This window comes from Malurus melanocephalus, unplaced genomic scaffold (genome assembly GCF_030028575.1).
Source record: "Malurus melanocephalus ecotype Western Australia unplaced genomic scaffold, MMel_1.1 scaffold_63, whole genome shotgun sequence".
In the NCBI taxonomy this organism is placed as follows: domain Eukaryota; kingdom Metazoa; phylum Chordata; class Aves; order Passeriformes; family Maluridae; genus Malurus; species Malurus melanocephalus.
Window position 1 is genome coordinate 128,400 of NW_026623295.1, and position 19,984 is coordinate 148,383.

General features: G+C 40.6%; 1 protein-coding gene across 1 annotated transcript in view; it reads left to right on the top strand.

Annotated features, from left to right (window-relative positions):
- The window catches only part of ENOX1 (ecto-NOX disulfide-thiol exchanger 1), a 239,577-nt gene that overhangs the window by 91,237 nt on the left and 128,356 nt on the right, over positions 1-19,984 (top strand). Inside the window, exons 2-4 of the mRNA XM_057366309.1 lie at positions 1,982-2,092; positions 17,456-17,590; positions 18,425-18,562. Of these exons, the coding sequence (XP_057222292.1) occupies positions 17,581-17,590; positions 18,425-18,562 (148 nt within the window). The 5' untranslated portion in view covers positions 1,982-2,092; positions 17,456-17,580. The remainder of the gene's footprint in view (positions 1-1,981; positions 2,093-17,455; positions 17,591-18,424; positions 18,563-19,984) is intronic.

A 19,984-nucleotide genomic window follows, 5' to 3' on the forward strand; every position in this document is an offset into this window, starting at 1 on the left:
AAAACACTAGGCAATTTTTATGGGGAAACAAGTGGCCGAGAATAATTTATTGGAAAAGTAATTATCTAAAGAAAGAGTGGGCTCTTCTCTCTAATTGGAAATGATAACATTTTCCAGCCTTACTAAACACAGTAGAGGATCATAATTTTGCTTCACCAGCCTGGTTAAATCAAACATAAAGTTAAGAAGTTGCTTTCCTCTAGTTTTATTTCTCCTTACACCCAATACTGCAGTTGAGCCTGCTTCCCTTTCTCTATGGCAAATTCTAATCTTACTGCCACAAGACCTGTGAAATTCATGGAGCTGATGAGCCAGGGTCTGCTTTCTGCATTGTATGTCTGTCTTATTTAATCTCTAGTCACCCTCTGATAATAAATATTTCATATGTTGGAGACAGGTGAAAGGTTTCATTCAGCTGCAGATCTGCTTCCACGGCAACTGATTCTTGTAATTTGAACAGTTTAAATGTGTTGAAAACAAAGCCTGCTTTCTGTTTTTCTCCACTGTGGTTTTATGTGTAATGTATTATTTGTCTTTTCCCTCCTGTCCCTCCTACAAGCAGATACAGAAAAGCCGACAGCATTAACAAGTAATTCTAAACAATTTATAATCCAAACATATTCTGTCTTCCAGTCAAAATGAGATGAAAAATGCCATTTCTTTTGACAAGCATGGAGTAAATATCTAGAGACATGAAATTACCCAGGTTAGCAACTATAAATACTCTGTATGCAAAAAATGCATGCAACCACAGTACTGCTTTATGCTTTACAGTGTTTCTCCATTACTACTGAGTGTTTCATCAATACCATTGTCCACCTATTCTCTTAATAGAGTAGGGTATGGTTTGGGATTTTTTTGAGGGGAGGCAGTACCCCAGGTCTTTCTCTAAGAAAGGTTTCCTTCTCTAAGAAAAGCTGCTAGCAAAAAGCTGAAGTGAAATGTCTGAAGCCATATCTGATTTCTGCCAATGCTCGTGCTTGTGATGGACCTTCTGGAACATGTCTGCTGCATCCTTTACATCCTGGAGTGGAATGAGCTCTTTGGAACCACAGCTTAGCTCATTCTTCCTCTGCACATYTCCAAGCATAGTGGGCAGCTGCTGTTCCTCTCCCTCTCAAGCCATCYCCACATCTGGACTCTCTTACTCGTRTGGTGCTCCATGCCCAACTCCACACCTCTGTCTGCACTCATGGCTGGTGGCTTCACAAGGCACTTCCCTTGCCTGCCTGCTGAGTCAATTGTGACTTGGGGCAGTGGTAAAATTTTTGTAGATAGACTCCAAGTAAAGGGATTTTCTCTTTACCATCWCCTGTCAGGCTCAGAGACATTTTTACTTGCATCTGACCATCTGTGTGGATGTTCYCTTGATTCAGCTATGGCAGAATGAGGGCATTATTTCATAAGGCACACAGCTTTCTTAGGAAGTAAGTTGGAGAACACATCCTAGGATGCGATTGAGGACTTTTACATGTAGTGGAGAACCGTGCATCGGTGGCTTACTTAATCTCTCTGTTCTCTCCTATTTATTGTATTTATTGTAGCTTTCTAGTGGTCCTGTATTTGGGAGTTTGGAGGATGTTCTAGATCAGAAAGACCAATGTGACATGATGCACAACTAGTATTTTGGGTTTAGGGGGAGATGGAAAACAGGTACAGTCTGTGCCTGTGCCTGGTAGCTCTGTGGCTGGTCTCCCTATCAGAAACAATTGAACTATACATGACCTTGCAGCCCTTTCTCTTCTGTTTCCAGGCATATAGATTTTAGCCAGCAGGTCTCTGGTTAACCCCTCCTCACTGTTGTTTATTTCCTGCCACTCGGCAGACACACCACTGAGCATTAAGTATGTGAACTCAAAGACGCTCCCTCTCTCCTGTACAGTCTKAATAGCAAACAGTCACGAGCTGGGCTTCTCCAGGCAGAATTTCTACCTAAGAAACATAGGTTTCAGKAGTGTGCCCTTTCTCTCACCCTTTTCAGATTGCATTAAAAGCATCCACTTCAAGAAACTACAACTGTGTTTATTCAAGCTTTGAATTTGGAAGTYGTGCCGGGACCCCTGCCACGACACGCTTGAACCGTGAAACCCAGGTCAGTTCCTTTTTTTGGTTTTCATGTACTGGCACAGTGCTGCAGCTGTTTGAGCTACCAGGTCTCTGTGGAAGCAATACTWCTTTTAACATGCAGAAAACATCGTATTTGATTTTATAACCTTACCTCTTGTTTTGRGTTGTGGGTTTTTTTGTACTACTAAACTAAAATGTCAGGGTGGCATGTCAGTGAACATAATACGTTCAAAAAGGATCATGCTGACAGCCTCTAAAACTAAATGCTCTCTTTTAAACAGGCAGGAATAGCTCTGATTTTCCTTCCTGCCCACCAGGCTATACTTGGACTTGAGAGGACAGCTGTGCTTAATCTGCCTTTTGCTCTGTCACTATGACTGCTGGCTATTGCAATGTATAATGTGATCTTGGGCTGTGGCATATGACCAGTTTCAATCAATGTTCACTGAGGTTGACTTTGTGACTCAAAGGCTACTGACTCAATTGCCCATTAGTTTTCTCAGTGAATAAACCCCTTCTTTCTCTTCAAGCCTTCTATGGTCTTGAGGATTTTGTTGGTTTTTCATATTGCAATAGAGAAAGATGCTGGGTTGGCTGTTGCACTGAATGCAACCGGAGGGGTGTTACTAGGTTTGCGTGAGGCATTTTCTGAAAAGGCTCTTTTTGTTAATAAATCTGCTCTAGATCTCAGACTCCAAATTCCATCCAAACAGAGTTTGCATTTCTGAAACTTCATGTGCCTAATCTTTCACTGCAAGGTGGATTTGCAGAGAGAAAATCAAAGTTAACAAGATTTGGTACCTGCAATGTTTGTTCCCCTCAAATGCGTGTTGCCTCTAAAGGCACAGGACTGTTTGCTCACTGGGAAAACGTATGGAGGCAGCACTGCTTTATGCGAGGAAATTAATGGGTGTTTGACTGTGGTGTGGTTCTGCCTTCCCTTTAATTCCTGTGCCCTGATCCCTAGTGATTGTATGCTTTGATGTTGCTAGAGAGCTCTTGGAGTAAGCTCCTCTCAGTGAAAGTTATGCTTCTGTCATTTTTTAAATGTTTCACACAAATGGGTGAAGAATAATCTGGAATGCACCCAAACATGGGCTCTTCATCACCATGAAGCCTGCAGTTAGAGTCATTGTCCCATTCAGTCACCAAATAAGAGTCTGGAGAGCAAATACCATGTCCAGCTCCATATCTGGTGTCTGGCTCTTCTGTGGTACATTCAGCTTCTAAACAAGTTTCCCTTCTTGCCAACTTCTTTGAGCATTTGTTCCTTGTCTAATCATTCTAGGTCAAGTCTGCAACAACTAAACACAATAAAGGTAAAGCTGTGTGATTTTCCTGTGGCAGGAAAATTTGGATGAAAATATAAATGCATTTTTGGATGTTATATTTGTTAAGATAACGGGGAGATAAGTTCTGAGTGGCTGAAAATGCCGTAACTGCACCATTAATGTTTAATTACTATTGGCAGCCAAGGAGCGGCTTTCTGGATTAACCAGACACTCAGCTTCTGGGAGCACATAGGTGGCAGAAAGTGATAAAGCTCGTGAAACCGCACCTCTGGGAACGTGTAATGGGATCTTTCCTGTGATATGCAAATTGTGCTGCCAAGTTGCTGTATAAACAATTCATGGGAGATGTAGTGAGAGGTAGTTAAATAACTGGATCACATATCAAAGATAAAATCCATCACTGGGAATGGAAAAATGTGCTAAAAGAGTGGTTTTGCTTTTAAAAATAAATAAATAATGAAGAAAAAGAAATATCTTTGCCCAGAGCATGTAGTTGCACTGAAGAGTAAATAGCAAATGATTTATCACAATTGTTGCAGTTCAGAGTAAACAAGCATTTAGGAAACCAGTGTGCGTAGAGTTTTGAGAACCAAGACTTTCCCTAGTACAAGTAATCTAGCCAATTATGCAAATTTTTTTTTTTTTTTTTTTTTTTTTTGGTAACTGAGAAAAAAAGATTACTTCACAAATGTTAATTTGGTTACTTTTCAGGCAGAAGATATGYAGTGCTTACTTTTCAGTGATAAAACCAATCCCATCATTTCTTTTCTAAGCATGAGCAAAGACCTCAGGCAGCCTGGACGAACACATTTCAGGGTCATATACAGCCATAGATCAATGACTGTGAGCAAACTGCATTGACACCAGCAGGAGCTGAGCTCATGCCTTCAGCCTGAGTTTCTGATTTTTGTGCTTTACAGTGTATGAGGAAAGTATTCCAGCTGATAGCACTCCTCCAATAAATCAAAGATTACTCTTTCACAAATGGTACTGAAGCCCTCATTGATTCTCTGTCCAACTTCACTGTTCTTCCACAGAGGTTAATTCCTGTWGCACTTGTCTTCCCTCAGCTTTTCCTATATCTGCTTTTGATATAGGTCTGATGGGGCTCAGTTGAAGCCCAGAGAGAATCCTCTGTTTCCCTCCTCCATGGGAGCTGTATCATGTGCTGGAGTCCTAACGGGCCAGCAGCAGAAAATTTAAGGCAGCAGGGAATATTAAAGTATCATGAGGCAAGGGAAATACTTTTGACCCATGACTTTCTTTTGTTTTGCTATGTAGTAGGAATGATAGTCCAGATAGAATTGTTCAGTCACAATAAACAGATACTGCATTAAAAAAATACATTGAATTCTGTTCTATGTTTAATCATCCACAGAAACTATGTCAGATGATCTTCCACCAGGAACAATGTTTCCTAATTAACTGTAATTAAGGTATGTTATAACTACAGGATATGAAACTGGATGGATTTGTCTCTTGGCAGTTCATATTTGGAGGTTTGTTCTGCGAAGTCTCTTAACATGCTTCAATTAATGATAACAGAGGCCAGGCCATTCTCAGTGATGGATCTGCATAGGTGAATCTCATATCATCTGATATATGATGAATCTTTTCATTATTAAACTCCCTTTAGAAACATGACTGAATTAGAATTAAACTGAATATACTGGCCCAAATGTTAATTACTAGGAAGCTAAGAGTCAAAGTTTGATTGCCTTATCCTGTAAAAAGCAAAAACCTGTGCCAGACATGACAGGAAAGTCAGGTAGTTTGTCTGCAGAGTCTTCAGAAGTTCTGTAGCCATTCATAGCAGGTATGACATCCCTTTTCATTCACTGAGAAATCAAAAAAGCTGTTTTGTTCGTGCCCTATTTGAACAAGCAAAATTTAAATTCTAGTGCCTCACAAAGGTTTTCTCATCTAGGATATTATTGCACTGTGGCAGATACCAAGTTTTCACCAACTGATAAGCATTTGGAGACCTAGTCAGTAGTAAATCTTAGGTGTAGTATTTGGATAAATAGCTTACCAATTAAGACGTTTTAACTATTCTTGAATGAAAGGAAATTGCCAGATTTAAAGGGAGAATTTCCTAGCTCAGGCATTTCTGGCCATGTAATTAAACTAAATACGCTGTTTCMTTGCCTGTAGCCACAGTTGTCCTGAAGAAGATTAACAACATTGAATTTCTACCCAGGCTGAAATCTTGTTTGTACCCTGAAATATGGACCCTGAAATAATGCAACTGTGCACTGTAACTCCATCTGGTGACTCCTCCCAAATTCAGTGATGCTTCAATGTGTGTCAGTGATGCACTTCGCAAAGTCACCAACCCATGGGACTCAGGGAGTGCACTATTTCTAAGATGAGCATAGATGAAACCAGTTTTCTGCAGAGTTTACTATGGTGTGTAGATATTTGCCTGAAGTAATCTATTAGATGTCATAAAACATATGCAATCAGAAGATCTTGCGTAAAACACTGGGGGAAACAAGATGAAAAGCCTCTTTCCCATGCTGTTCCACWGAGCAGCTCTATTATGATCAGGGCTTAATTTAGGTGATCTACTGTATCTGTGATTGCACAATATAATCATGTTCCTGGGATTATTATTTCTTTCTGTCACTTATTTTTAGCTACCTCAGTTAGTTCTCTGCAACTTCTGAAAGAAAATATTTCTTAGATTTATTTGAATTGTGTTCCCAAGCACAACTGTAATTCACCTTATCTGATTGAGAAATGGCATGATTGCAAACTTTTAGTTTTCTTTTAAGATACCAGTAAACATTTTTTTTTTTTTTTAAGTCTTATATTTTGCTTGCATCTTATGTGCCCACACTCGCTTGATCACATGCAGGAAATATTTTTGTATGCTGGTGCTATGCATGACTATGAAAGGAGCTGTAGATAGAATGAGATACAGGCTGTAATTTACACCTGACAGAGTGTGAGTTTCATTGCAAGTGCTTTTAAAGGAAACCTGCTATTTTCTCCACATTCAGATAAACAGTGATTCCATAGGAAATTACGATAGTTAATTTTTTTGTTTTGTTTTTTTTTTGTGTGTGTTTGTTTGTTTGTTTTTTTTATTTTGTTTTTGCTACTCTGCTTTAGTTTTGATTTTGCGGGGAAAAATATTCCTCATCCTAATGCAATCCTGTGTTATCTGCAGGCACAGGTCATGGTCCTGTGATGCTGGACATGCCCCATAAGCAGAGAACAGCTGACTAGGCAAGATTATTAAAGTCTGGGATAAAGGAAGTATAATCACACCATTTCATGGGTGGGGAATCAAGGTATAGACAGTTTAAATTGCTTGCCAAAAGTGTGTTGCAGCACTACGTGAGGAGCTGGAATCTCCTGGATCCCTGTAATGTTTCTTTTTCATTTCTAGAGAGCTGAAGACCCCTTATTTGTTTTGGATTAATTGCAATTTGGATAGTTTGGAAGATATTTGGAGGCAGAAGGGCTCTATTAAGTCTTTCCTACCTACTGAAAGAATTATTCATAGGCAATTAAAAGAATAACAAATGGGACCCATTCAAAATGCTCCACTTGCTGTTGCCCTGAGCTTCCGGCAAGAAAGTACATAGAGGTCATTTAACCTGACCACTTATATATCAGAGGCCACTAGTGTCACTCGGGCACTCYTAAATTAAACCATATATTTTAGACAGAAATATAGTGGTCTCACAAAGCATTTTCCATTCAGACCGTAAATCCAAAGGACAGGGCTTTGTCCTCTGCATGTATCTGCTTTGCACTTCCTGTAGTATCACCTGGATAAACGAGGGCMGTTCATACCCCCATCAGTTTAATCTCTTGCATCATCACCATTATTTTGATTAATTTGATACCTTAGAGCTTTAAAGAACAAAGAAACCAGTAACAGCATGAGCAGAGATGGTGCCAAAGAGATCTGGACACTGACCCTGGCAGCCCATGGTCCTCCTGCGTGCCAGAAGAGCTCCAGGCTGCTGTMGGGAGGGCATTGAGTGGTGGCCATCAAAGTACCCTGGGGAAGCTGATGGAAACTGCTGCACCCCAGAGCCCTCCACATTGGCCATGTTCTCTGCACCTTCAAGGGGTGAAGTCAGACTGAGTCCAAGAGAGCATGGTACATAAATTTTCTGGATGTCAACATAAACAACTCAAAAGCCATCAGATACCATATTCATAGCTACAGGCCAAATGCTTTATTCATAATGCTGCAGTGAAAGTATTAACATTGCATTTGTTTAAAAAGTAACTAGGAGGCCATTTGTGATCCTTATAATATACACATGTGAAGCAGTGCTCTGCTGGTTTACACTGGTTTTGTTCTGGTTTGTGTTTTCCAGAGGGTCAGTTTGCAAGAATCTTTACTGCTATTTGTGAATATAAGTAACTAATTTACCAAAGTTTCACACAGTGGCTTCATGGCTTCTGCTTCCTTGGTTAAAGGTTCTGCAAATCTTTTGGTCTTCTTGTTGACTTTAGGTTGTTTCTGATTTTATCTTGAAGTCTAGAAATACTGTATTATGGTAAAGCAAATACATTATTGTTGTTATTGCCCTTGTTATTAGGAAATATTTATATAGTGCAGTAAATTGACATTGCACTTTACTAGCATAGGTAAAGGCGAATTCTCTGCCCTGAAGAGCTTATAATTCAAATAAGAAAGGACAAACAAATGTACAATACTKCAGAAAATGGTGGGTGAGAGGATTTTTAACTACCTGAGGTGGAGGGRCTGCAGGAGGGAGAGGAGGATGCTATAATCATCAATATTCTTAGTTTTACACACAGTGGCACCTCAAATTGGATGAAAGCCTGGCTGCACAAGGTGCTGTGCAGAAGCCTGCCAAGGGGGAGGCTTTGTCTCTGTGTGTCAGAGCAGTGCTGCYTCGCTGACATCCCTGCCTGGGTTGGCTCCTGGCTAAAGCCAGCATCAGTCCAATTACAGCACAAGGAATAGCACATCTCTAGTAGGTTTTATCCCTGGTTGAGGAAAAAAATCCACATGATTTCCTGCCCTGAAGAATTATAACTGAAATTGTAGAAGAGAAATGTGCATGCAAGAAGGCATTCCAGGGAAAAGGGAGTGGAAGGATTGTTGTCTGGGTAAAGGTAGAGCAGGACCACCTGGAGGCAAGGAGGCCTTTTAGCATCTTTATTTCACCATGATCTGCAGCTCAAGCCTCCTCTCTCCTGACCCCCTGAGAGCTAGTTACGAGGCAGAAGCATTGAAATAATTGTTGTTGCCTGATCATAGCTGATGCGCACATAGTAGCTGCTCTTCTCCTGATCTGACCTCAGGTTAACTGTGGGATTGCTTCTCCCTCAGTGCCCACAGAGTGTGTGATAATCCTAAATTTATGTGACTTGCTAGTGAGCCCATAAACAACTGTTTAGAAAACAGGCAAAATTCCTGGCTCTGCATAGCAACTTAATTCAGCCTCTGAGGAAAGCTAATGGGGGTGCAGGAGCACAAAGGTCCTGGAAGCTATGCTCTATTCTGTGGGTGCTCTATTCTGTGGGTGCATCATGTATCTATGGAAAACAACCTTGGAAGTCATAAAGGACAGAGGGAAACTCCCTGTAGCTGTCTTGGCTTCCAATTCAAAAATAGATGCTGTCCCCAAATATGGCATGAATGGTGAAGAAAGCCAGTAGCAGCTTTGGCAAGGCTGGTGGACAGAAACAGGGGACTGTGGTAGCCAAGTGTGTGTGATTTACTGATCTTTAAAATGGGAGTTGCAAGGAGAAAAGAAGTTAAGTGTCTGGTAAAGAAATGGTGCTGAAGAGATGGGATTCATCATTTGGAAGTAGGAAGAAAAGGTCTAGAATGAATTTTCTCTCCAGAGAAAAGGCATCACAGTTGTTGGAAATGTGTCAGAGTGGGCAGCTCCCGCTGTCAAACACTAATAGTTATATGTTGGCATATTCACTGGGGATGGGCAGAAAAATAATCAGAAAGACAACCATCTCTCTCTCTCTCTCTCTAATGATTTGTATGTATCTGTATCTGGGGAAATTCTCATGAGTTATTACAAACTGACTCGTGTTTCCTGCTCTCCTGCCAGAGTTATCAGGCAAAGGACAGGAATGGGTGCCAAGTCTCTCAGGACTGAGAGTCTTACTGGGATTCTTGTGGCATGCAGATAGCAGAGTGACAATTGAGTCCCAAGGCACAGTTTGCTCAGCCCAGCTCATCTCATCCCGTGGGGGTCTGACAAAACAGATGTTCATATCCAAAACTGCAGTGTTGACTTCTGGCCGGGGGAGTGAGATGTGCACCTCCAAGGTGAGCTTCACTCACTGCCTGGCAGGGGAGGAGTCTGAAACACCTCTGGCAGAGGTGTCTGRTTCTCCCCACTGGCAGTAACAACAGCGGGAAGGCTCAAGCATATATGTCTGCATTGGCAGAAGTTCAGTGAGGTGAATCCCTTCCTTCCCTGATACAACAGCATAGTGTAACAAATATGACTGGGGTGGGAAGAGAGATTTGGGTGAGAGAATGGCTCAGGACAGATCAAGGCAAGAAATGTGCCTGCGTTGTAGGGGGAGTGTGGAGTCACTGGCTGGAAACAAAATAATGCAAAGAAAAGCAAGAAAGAGTATTATGAGGTAAATGGAGAACAGAAACTATACTGAGAGGGATGGAAGGATTGCAAGATAAATGAGCCCAGGGAGCACACTGGCAATTTAAAGCTTGTAGCTGGAGAAAGTAACCTGAGTGTGATGTGCTAAAAGGGGATGGCAGCTTTCAGAGTGAGGACAGATGTAAGCTGATAGAAGAGATAGTGAGGTTTTTCTCTTAAGCAAAATTTATCACCAGGAACCTTGAATTAAAACAAACAAAACAAGCCTAAATCTCTTTCCCAGATTTTCACTTAACAGCCATTACTGAGAGAATACTTGATGGTATTGCATAAAATTTTGATCAATATGAGTTTAGATTGCTTTAGTATTCTGCAAAAAAGTGCTCTGYAGATCGCCCTTGCATTTAACCAAGGCACTTAGATGTCACCTCTTTCCACAATTTGACCCAGTGRTAAAAGCTGGGTTTCATTTTAAAAATATGAAAATAGTTTGATTGATATGTTAGGGTATTTTTTCCCTCCCCCATGAATCTCTGCCTGAAAAGACAGGCTGCTTTAACTCCAGGAGTTCAATTATACAGACTTTGAAGGAGAAGAAAGATGATAATGAATGCATTTTAGAAACTTCTAAAAAGTTACTTAAAAWAGACTTTCCATACATAATGTTACCATGTGAAACTCAGCTGCATCCTGGTCTTCTGGGAGTAGGAGACAGCAGTCGGTGTTCGTTTGGAAATTCAATAGTGAGGTAGCCCTGCCTCTGATGGTCTGTATGATACAKTCCCTGGGGCTCTGCCACAGCAGGGCTTACCCGTCAAGCTGTTGATTTTTTCAGGAGGTGACATGGGAGTGATTTCACTTCAGGTTAGCCAGGAAGCTAAAATACTCTTTCTGGAAGTGTGTCCCAGCTTGCTTTGATCTTGTTCGTTTGTTTSTTTCTTTCTTTCGTCTTTGTTTTTCTTAAGAAAAACTCAACCTAAAAACCCTTYGTATTTTAGCTACTTGGTGTTGATMTGGTAAACATGAAGCTAGGACATTGTGTATGGTTTAGTGGGAGAAGATATTTGTTAAGTGTGGTGCTTTCATATAGGTTTTCCATATAGCCTGGAAAGATAAGAAAGAGCATGTATAGCCCATGTGTAATGATTGGCCCAGGTACTTTATGGCAGTAAGAAGGTATTCCAGCACGTCTCATATTCAGCCTTTCAATGAAGTTGCTGAATTGTGTTTGTTCAAAATCTACTTCAGATGCTTCCTCTTTTKTCTGAAATGCAGTGGTGTGGGATGTCATGTTTCTAAAGTGGTCACTGGCCTTTAGTAGAATGTAGTGTGATAAATGGCTTACTATTAAAATTCTGCTGTAAATAATTAGAACATTTCAGAATATTTTGTTGTTTTAAATATAAATGAAGTTAAAATGCAGCATTTAAAGAAAGGATTGTCCCAATTTAGTCAGTAAGTCACTRTTCTTTTAAATGGGAAGCAAGTGAGTCACAATTGCAAGCCATCTTGGCAGGGTGAAAAACAGAGATGCAATCATCAATTCACAACAGTGTTTTGTGTTCAAGCAATAATCAGACCTGTTTTTATCAAGGCTGTGCTGCATTGCTAGCCAGCAGCATGCCTTTTTTTTTTTTTTTCCTGTTCCAGATGATTTTGGAACTGTATATGCTTTTTCAATAAGTAAGCTGGACTTCTATAATGCTTTGCTTAATGTGCCTCCAGATTCTGTTATTTATAGACTTCAGCATAATCAGACTGCAGCTGCTAAAATACTTGCAAAACAAAAAGCACATTTGTAACCTGCTAAGACTTTGCTCTGAGATGCCAGAGAAGTCTGAGATTTACCATGAAATATTACCAAGTGACCTTTCAAGGAGCATCACAAGAGAATACCTGTTTATCTTGAGACCTTTGTTTTATTTTTCTTTCTCTGTTGAAATCTCTCAGTGTTCTGCTTTCCAAGGGAAGTCTGGCCTTTGTGTGTACCATGTGTTATCTTCAAGAAATGCTGGGACAGAGGATTTAAGTAATGCAGCATCTCAAATGAGCAGTTCTTCCAGAAAATACGTTTTGATCAAATTGCCTTTGTTGAATATAGAGGAAAACTGTAAATATATTGTGATTTTTCTCTAAGTTGTCTTAGTCCTATCAGTATGGACATGATTTACTCATTTACTGTTTTTCAGTGAAAATTGGTGGAAAGGATCCCTTGCAATTATGGGAAAACCTACATATTCAGTGTACATAGTTAAAAGTGAAAGCTCTTAATGCAGCAGCACATATTTATGGATTTGTAAGATGACAATGTAGGTTTTTAGGGGTGGAATATGGAATGAAAAAAGGTGTTCTAAATCGTTCATAAGACAAAAACTGGGAAGATTATGTGAGTGGACACATAACCAGAGCTCCCATTTAGGCTCTAAGGGAGCTTATCTTCCCTAGCTTGTGCCTAATGAAGCTGCTTTTCTTAAGAGAAGCGCTAGTTCCTGAAGAAATATCTTTGCTTTCAAAGGTAAGAGGGAGATGTGGCAGAAAAATCTGTGTAAACAGGGTGGCTCTGGAGACGCTGGAAAGCAATCGGCCTGTCCAGTAGATCTGTGGGGAGATGAAGCATACAGGAGATGCCTAAGTTAGGGTCCCTTCCAAAAAAAAAAAAAGACGTTGGTACCTCATATAATTTTTTACTTGCTGCAGTAAATGCCTTTTGGCAAATTGACAAAAATGTGCTTTTTCCCTCATTTTGAATTTCTGAATTTAGATTAAAATCTTAGGTTTTCTAGGTGTTAACATGTCACTAACCATGCAAAAATGTGAGACAATGCCTGTTCATGTAACATTGCATATGCAATAGTATTAAAAATACTATATTCCATCTGTAGAATCACATTGGAGATGCTCTTGTTTTTTGTTTTTTTTTTTATGTGCCCCAGGTAGGATGGCTATGGCACAAAAATATAATTTTCATTGTTGCCACTCCCATCTTTTTTCTTCATTGTAAGATGATCTGAAAGAAATGGATAGGGACTTACAGCATATCTTTGTCTAGCTTTTATTTCTATTTCTCCCTTCTYTRCTGGGAATCCTGTATGCAGCTRGGGTAACAAAATAACTGTGAAGAACGTACAGAACACTTGATATATTTTATAAGACAGCTGGAACTAGCCTGATGAATGATCTGTACTTTAGCAGGTCAGGTGGAGTGTGACCAACCTAATGGCCACTGTCCTATGAATCACAGTGAACAGTAACAAACTCTTTCAAGTTGCCATTCTTTTAAGAACTGGAAAACTCACCTAGATGTAAAGGTTCACAAGATTCCACACTGCTTGTTTCCATCTGTGTTTCCTCAAGAATCAGCCCCAATAGCATTTAATGAATTTGAGGTTTGTACTYCCAGGTTTCAGGAGGTTGATGGTATCAGTCTTTTCCTGCAAGGATTTAGTGGTCAGAAAAATCAGACAAAGAGGTGAGATGACTAAAGGTCACTCAGCAGGTCAGTGTTAGAGTTGGGCAGAAAACCTCCTCCTTCATTTCAGGGCTGGCTGCTGACCCAGGTACTCCACAGAGCCTYGTTACAGTGGTGCATTTAATCAGCTTCGCTCTGTGTTGTAACTCATTGTCTGTGGTGTTATGGATATCTAAAGGGAAGGATTTTAACTTCACAATCTGCTGTTATTGAATTAATTTTATGTTGTGTTAATTTCTTTGTCTCATGGCATTCATTGCCTGTGATAATTGATGCACAATATATAACCGACTTCTGTATTCATTTGGATAACTGCGTTTAATTGCCTGGTATAAAATATGTGCACTAAGTACAATCTGCTATGACTGCTATGACTGAGAAGTGCTCATTGGTATGGACTTGAAGGTGCTTCATCTTCCTGACAACCTGTCTGAGGGAAGTCTAAGTGTCTCTCRCAATTCACCATCCAAGGACTGGCATTTGCATTGTGTCTGCAAAAAGAGAGACCACCAAAAATGTCTGACATGGAATTGCTTTACTTTGGCATTAAAATTTTGTTAATCAGAAGTTCTCAAATCAGGAAGTTTGTATTAATGTGCCTTCCTCTTCCCAACATCACGGAATAGCAGGACCCAGAATATTTTTAGCATTTTCTCCTATAAATCAGTATTATGGCTTTATTTGCTTCTGAAGTTACTCCCCTGRAGTAGAGCTGCTCCCGTGCACAAGTGTTTATAAAAACAGATTTCTTTCACATATATCTTCAGGTCATGAATGCCCGGAGGAGTATTAGTGAATTGTAAATCAGGTATGCTCTCTAAAGGTGTGATGTCAGTGAAATGGGGCTGGTTAATGTCTGCTCAGGTTGCACAAGCTCCCTGCATAASCTTACACTTTCTGGCWTGTTTAACCAGTAGYACAGTGGYTCAATGTRTTATAAAGAAAGCAAGAATCTTTGRTAGTAGATGTRTTTCTCATCAAACTTTGCATCTTGCTTTTTGTATGACTTRGTGAGTTTGTTTTCCTTGCTTGTTTTGTTTCCAGTGTCATGAAGGGTGTAATAGTGTAGTGTCTGAGAAATGCAAAGAAATGCTGAAACTTGCCCAAATCTAAATGTATTTTAAGAATTAATGAAACCTTCTCCATCCAAATTTTCAAAAGTTTTTGAACAAAAGCTAATGCTTGAGTCTAAATCAGGTATGAAATGCCTGTGAGACTATTTYAGCCATATTAGGTTGCTCTGTGTTAATGTAACCACTGAAGGAATGTTCACAATTAGTGTTTTTCTTTTTAAAAGAGCTAGTTTCTACAATCTGTGTCCTTCAGGATGGAGCATTAGTTCTGCCTACAGCTTACTGCAAATTATTCAGTGTTCATAGGTTCATTTATGCTTGTTATTCAGCTCTCTTCCACTGACAAAATAGCCTGCAGCAGTTCTTGGTTAGATAGAACTAGTTCCACTTTAGGCTCCTCACGTTCTCTTTTATGGCTTTTCCCTTGGTTCACCCTGCACTGCATCCAGGTAATTTTGGTAAAACAGTAGACTTGATGGTCAGAGAGAAAGCAGAGCTGCCCAGAGCCAGGRTGGGCTATGAGAATGTGTTTCCAGCAAAGATTTCCCAGGGCATATTGGGCAGTAGTATAGCACAACATGAGTTCCACCAGTTAACCCCCTTATTCTGCTTTCTTTCACATTCATGGTGTTACATTGTCTCCCTGCAGAGTAAAAACAAATACTTGTAAATAATTCAAGAAAGTATATCAAAATTTGAATTATGTGAACAATGTGTCAGAAGGCAAAAATCAAAAAGCCATTCCCAGCAGGCTGAGGTGCAATGGCCTATCCCAGTGTCTGATGCTGTATTTCTGGCAGAACTGGTGCAACTGCAGTGTGGGTTTGGGCAGAAGAAAGGGGAGCATTCAGCAGCAGACCTGTTCATGTCAACTGGTACACACTTAACCAAGCAGTCAAATTTGGGTGAGGGGAATGGCAAAGAAAATTCAACACCCATTTTCTACCTCTTATCCCAGCAATCCATGCCTATCTGAGATGCCTTTGCCCCAAAACCATGGGGCAGTATCTTCTTCCCCCCATTCCTCACCATCACCATTAGTTATGGTGATGCATTATGGGGACAAGCAAGCAGCACACGGTAAGGTATGAAAAGTTATTTCATGACTGTTGGTTTTAAATGCTCCTTTCTTCATCAAGGCAACAAGGCTGCTGGTCAGGGGAAGAGGTGAACCGTTCTCATCTGGGCTATTCAGCATACATTTTTGAATTGGGATTGATTTGGGAATGATTCATAATGAGCAAGGGGGGCTGTACTGTGAGAAATAACTTATTGACAAGGAATAATTTAGCCAGCCCTAACCTCGAAACAGATGTTTCTGGTAGGAAGTTTATAGCCTTAGTGGAAAGGCTAAGTATGAGTTTAAGGAGCTGAACAGGAGACACCCAGTTTTTAAAAACTGGACATAAATCTTGGGCACCTTCCTTTATGTTAGTCACATTCCCTGCAGAGGACTTCCATTCAATGTTTGTTTGGTGTTTATAAATGTTATTTAAAAGCTAATGTAATGATAAAAATATTTTATGCTATGTATAATGAATAGTGGAGATCAAATAAGAATTGGAATTGCAAATTCAAATATTAAGGGTTGATAAATATTGACTTTTAAACAGACCCACTGTAGATTTGAACAAAATGCTTTTTAGCCTAGTATAGTGGTTATTTGTAAATTATAACATACAGAAAAATGTAGGGCATTGTCTAAGCCCTACTCTTTCTTCACTTTTACAACCATTGATTTGCTCATGTTCCTAGGAAATGATCTGTGCAGTGTCATGGAACTAAAACATAAAACTTTCTGGCTTGTGCTTTATTCACATCAAATGAAATAAAGAAAAGTGTGGGAGGTACTAAGCTAAAATGTAATGTAATTATGTTAATTGTGTCTTTTCTAAAGATGAATCCTTAGGGTTTGCATGTTGGAAACCTCTTAATTAAGGTCTTTAAGTAGTTTTTTAAAGTCAGCACAGCTRTTGTAGTGCTGAACAAGTCACCAACATACACCTGAACAGTGCTAATGACCTCCCTGAACGCTCGTAAGCTTCTGATCAACTCCTGGCCACTGGTACTCAGCACTCTGGATCAGACCCCTTAGACCACTGGACAGCCAAAAAAAAGTAACATGGCCCCGGTTCACCCACAACCCATGTACCTGTGCACAAGGACTGACATGGGCACGTGTGTATGGTTATCCTCTCGCAGCGTTTTCTGCCCCTGCTCTTAGTGCTGGGAGCTCAGAGTCTCTGCTCACACCTCTTGCCAGTCGCCTGCTCCGCCTCCCTTCAGATGAGCCATGTGCTGACGTGGTGAGCTTCCCAAACAATGATGGGAACTGCAAGAAGTTGCCCTTAYGTAAAATTCATGGTCTGACACACACCTGATGAGAGCAATGTGTTTTAGCTAGAAACAGATACTRTGTTTTTGCTTTGAGCTAACTAACCTTTGTGAGCCAAGGGTGCAGTCTTAGTTAAAGGAGCAGGCATCATCCTCAGCTTTGTWAGGTTTTCTTTTCCACATCTCTGCAGGCTCCGTTCTGTAAGTCACTGCATAGTGTTTTCTTTTCCCTTTCCATCTCAGAACAGACCACTATTTCCTTGAAACTTGCAACATCAGTTAATTGTTAACAGTTAAAAAAAAAACCCCGAAAACCTATTCATCCCTTAATGTGTGCTTTCAGCTGATGCCTTCGTGCCGAGCAGGCTGTGTAGCTCCTGATAAGACCGAATTTGTGCAGGGCTTTTCAGCGGTCTGACAGGTTCATACGTGTTGCTGTTTGTTCAGCAGGCAGGGATGGGATRGGATGKTTTTTTGGGATGCCTCTASAGMGGCTGGGAAGCGTGTGTGCAGGAGCTGGGGCTGCTGATCCGGAGGGAGYGAGCAGGAGCTGCGGGTGCCGCCCGGAGCAGTCGGTCCGTGGTTGCGCTCTGACTGTGGCACTTGGAGTTGATTTCCATTTTTCTCTTTCAGAGCCTAATGAGCTGTGTGTGGGCCCTGTGCTTGGTGATACACCGTTTCAAGATGCTGCTAATACAGTAGCTAATTAYTTCTAGCTGAAGAAGCCTAACAGAAGAAAAAGGATCCGGGGAAAAGCAATGGCTGCAGGTAAATATCTCAGGTCTGCAAAGGTCGTAAGAAAATAACTGGAAAGAGCTGGTATCAGGTGTGACTGGGGAGGGGAGAAGCAAAATTGTGTGATCACATCTTGTGTCTGGTGTTGCAGTATCAGAAAAGTACCATCCCTTAACTACCTGACCCACTCCTCCTTCCCCACCCAAGGAAGATCTGTAATGGGACTCAGTCTGTTTTGACCATATTAATGATATTTCTCTTRGTTTTTAGAACAAAACTTGGTGTTTCTTATAGTGAATAGATTTTTTTTTTAAGACTCTTTTTAGTCTCTTTTCACAAAACAAAAGATTTCACTTTATGATAAACAGGTCATTCCTTGGGGTGTGTTTGGTTCTCACAGGTTTCAGGCAAGTTCCAGAATAATTTATGTATCACTAAGTTCTATTGGATTGTTTCAGGGCAATTCATTCAGGTTGGGAGAGGTCTCAGAAGGTTCCAATCCACCCTCCTGTTCAAAGCATGGCCAGAGAAAGGGTCAGACCAACTGTTTTGAGCTTTATCAAGCTGTCTTGAAAGGTGCCAGTGATGGTAACTGCACAGGCTGTCCCACTGCTTGGCTGCCCTAATGGTGAAAAAGTTTTCTTCTTTTCTTGTTTGATTTTATGTCTGTTGAATGTTTCCCATGTCTTTATTCTCTATTACACAAGACTAAGAACTATGATTGTCGCTCTAAAGGTGAATCATAATTAAGAAACAAAACAAACCCAAAATAAGCAGTGGTTGTGACACCTCATTTTCACTGAAGGTTCTGGTTTAAAATTGTGGCGCATTGACTTTTCTACTTAGTGCGTGTTTATTTTCTTGCAGCAGCTGATGGTTTGGGAAGTATAGCTATAGATACCACACAACTTAACATGTCAGTCACTGATCCCACGGCTTGGGCTACAGCTATGAATAATCTGGGAATGGTTCCAGTAGGACTAGCAGGACAACAGCTTGTGACAGGTAAGGTTTTTCTTATTTTAAAGAGTTCTCTTGCACTGGTCATGAATTCTTTGTGTCSTTTTAAAAATATATGGAATGCTTTCTGAGGATATTATATTTTTATGTTCTGAAAATATCATCTGTGATTAATATTGCATACTGTGTATTAGTCTCTTCCTGTAGTAGGTATATAATCCATATTGTATTTTAACCTTGTGAAAAACGAAAACACTTGGGGGAAATTGAACAGCTAAACCATTAATCCTTATGCTGGCTCAAGACGGTGAGGCAAGTCATGTGAGAGGAACAATTTTTTCTGTTTCTCTGTTCAAGCAGGATGTCTTGAGGTTCTGCCAAGGAATACCCTGGGCTGAGAACTCTTGACTGGAGATTTTGGAGTTATGTTAATTGGGCAGAAAATCATGAAGCCTGTCCAATTCATATGCTCGGTTGATATTAGTGAAGCTTTCYTGTCAGGTGTGTGCTTATTTACTTTCTGTCTGGTTCCATAAATTGAATGTCAAGAGATTGTTCTTGTTAGACTTTGTCATTTTACTTCCCAGTCATAGTTTGGGAGAGTACTGCAAGGGATCACTTTTTCTAACACCCCACAAAACCAGTATTTTGAAACCAGCAATATTTTACAGACAAGACTGTACATAGCAGTCTTCATTGTCAACAGTAGAGGCTCAGTTAGTTGAAACTGTGAAAACTCCTTTGGTCCTGTGATGTAGMGAAAAATTATTTGTATGTGGGTGGGCACTCTGTAGACACAAGCCACGTGCTAGGCATCTGACAGATTCCCTCTGGAAGCTGCACTGCCACTTCAGCTAAAGAAGAGCTGTAATATCTGTATCAGAGCAGCATCCTGTCACGTCTGTGCCTGTCCACGCAGACGTGGATGCAGTGAGCCAGRTCATGATGTAAATCAGTCTGCTTGCCTCACCAGGGATGCATGATGCTTAATTTTGGCCAAATATGCCCCCTTCTGACACTGGGAACTGAGTGGAGCTGTGCCAATTCACAGCTGTCAGTCTGGCTCTGAATTACCTGTTTTACAGGCTGGTAAGCTAATCTGCAAGAAAGCTGATTTATAATGAATCAGCCTCAWGCAGAGAGTTGAGCTGGTGGAGGCTGTGAGCTGATTGGTGATCTCTGGCTTTAACCCCACGCTCCTGATTAAAAGGAACAAGAAAAGCCATCCACTCCTTGGGATCCAATTCTCTTCAATGTTTCTGTCAACGACCTGGAMGTAGGAGCTGAGTCTGCACTAAGTTTACTGATGACACTAAATAAAGAAAAGCTGTTGATTCTCTTGAGGGTAGATTGGCCTAATAGGAAGTCTGGATAGATTACAGGGCTGGCCAATCACCAACTGTATGATGTTTAATCAGGACAAATGCCAGATTCTGCACCTGGGACCATGTAATCCTGGATGTATGA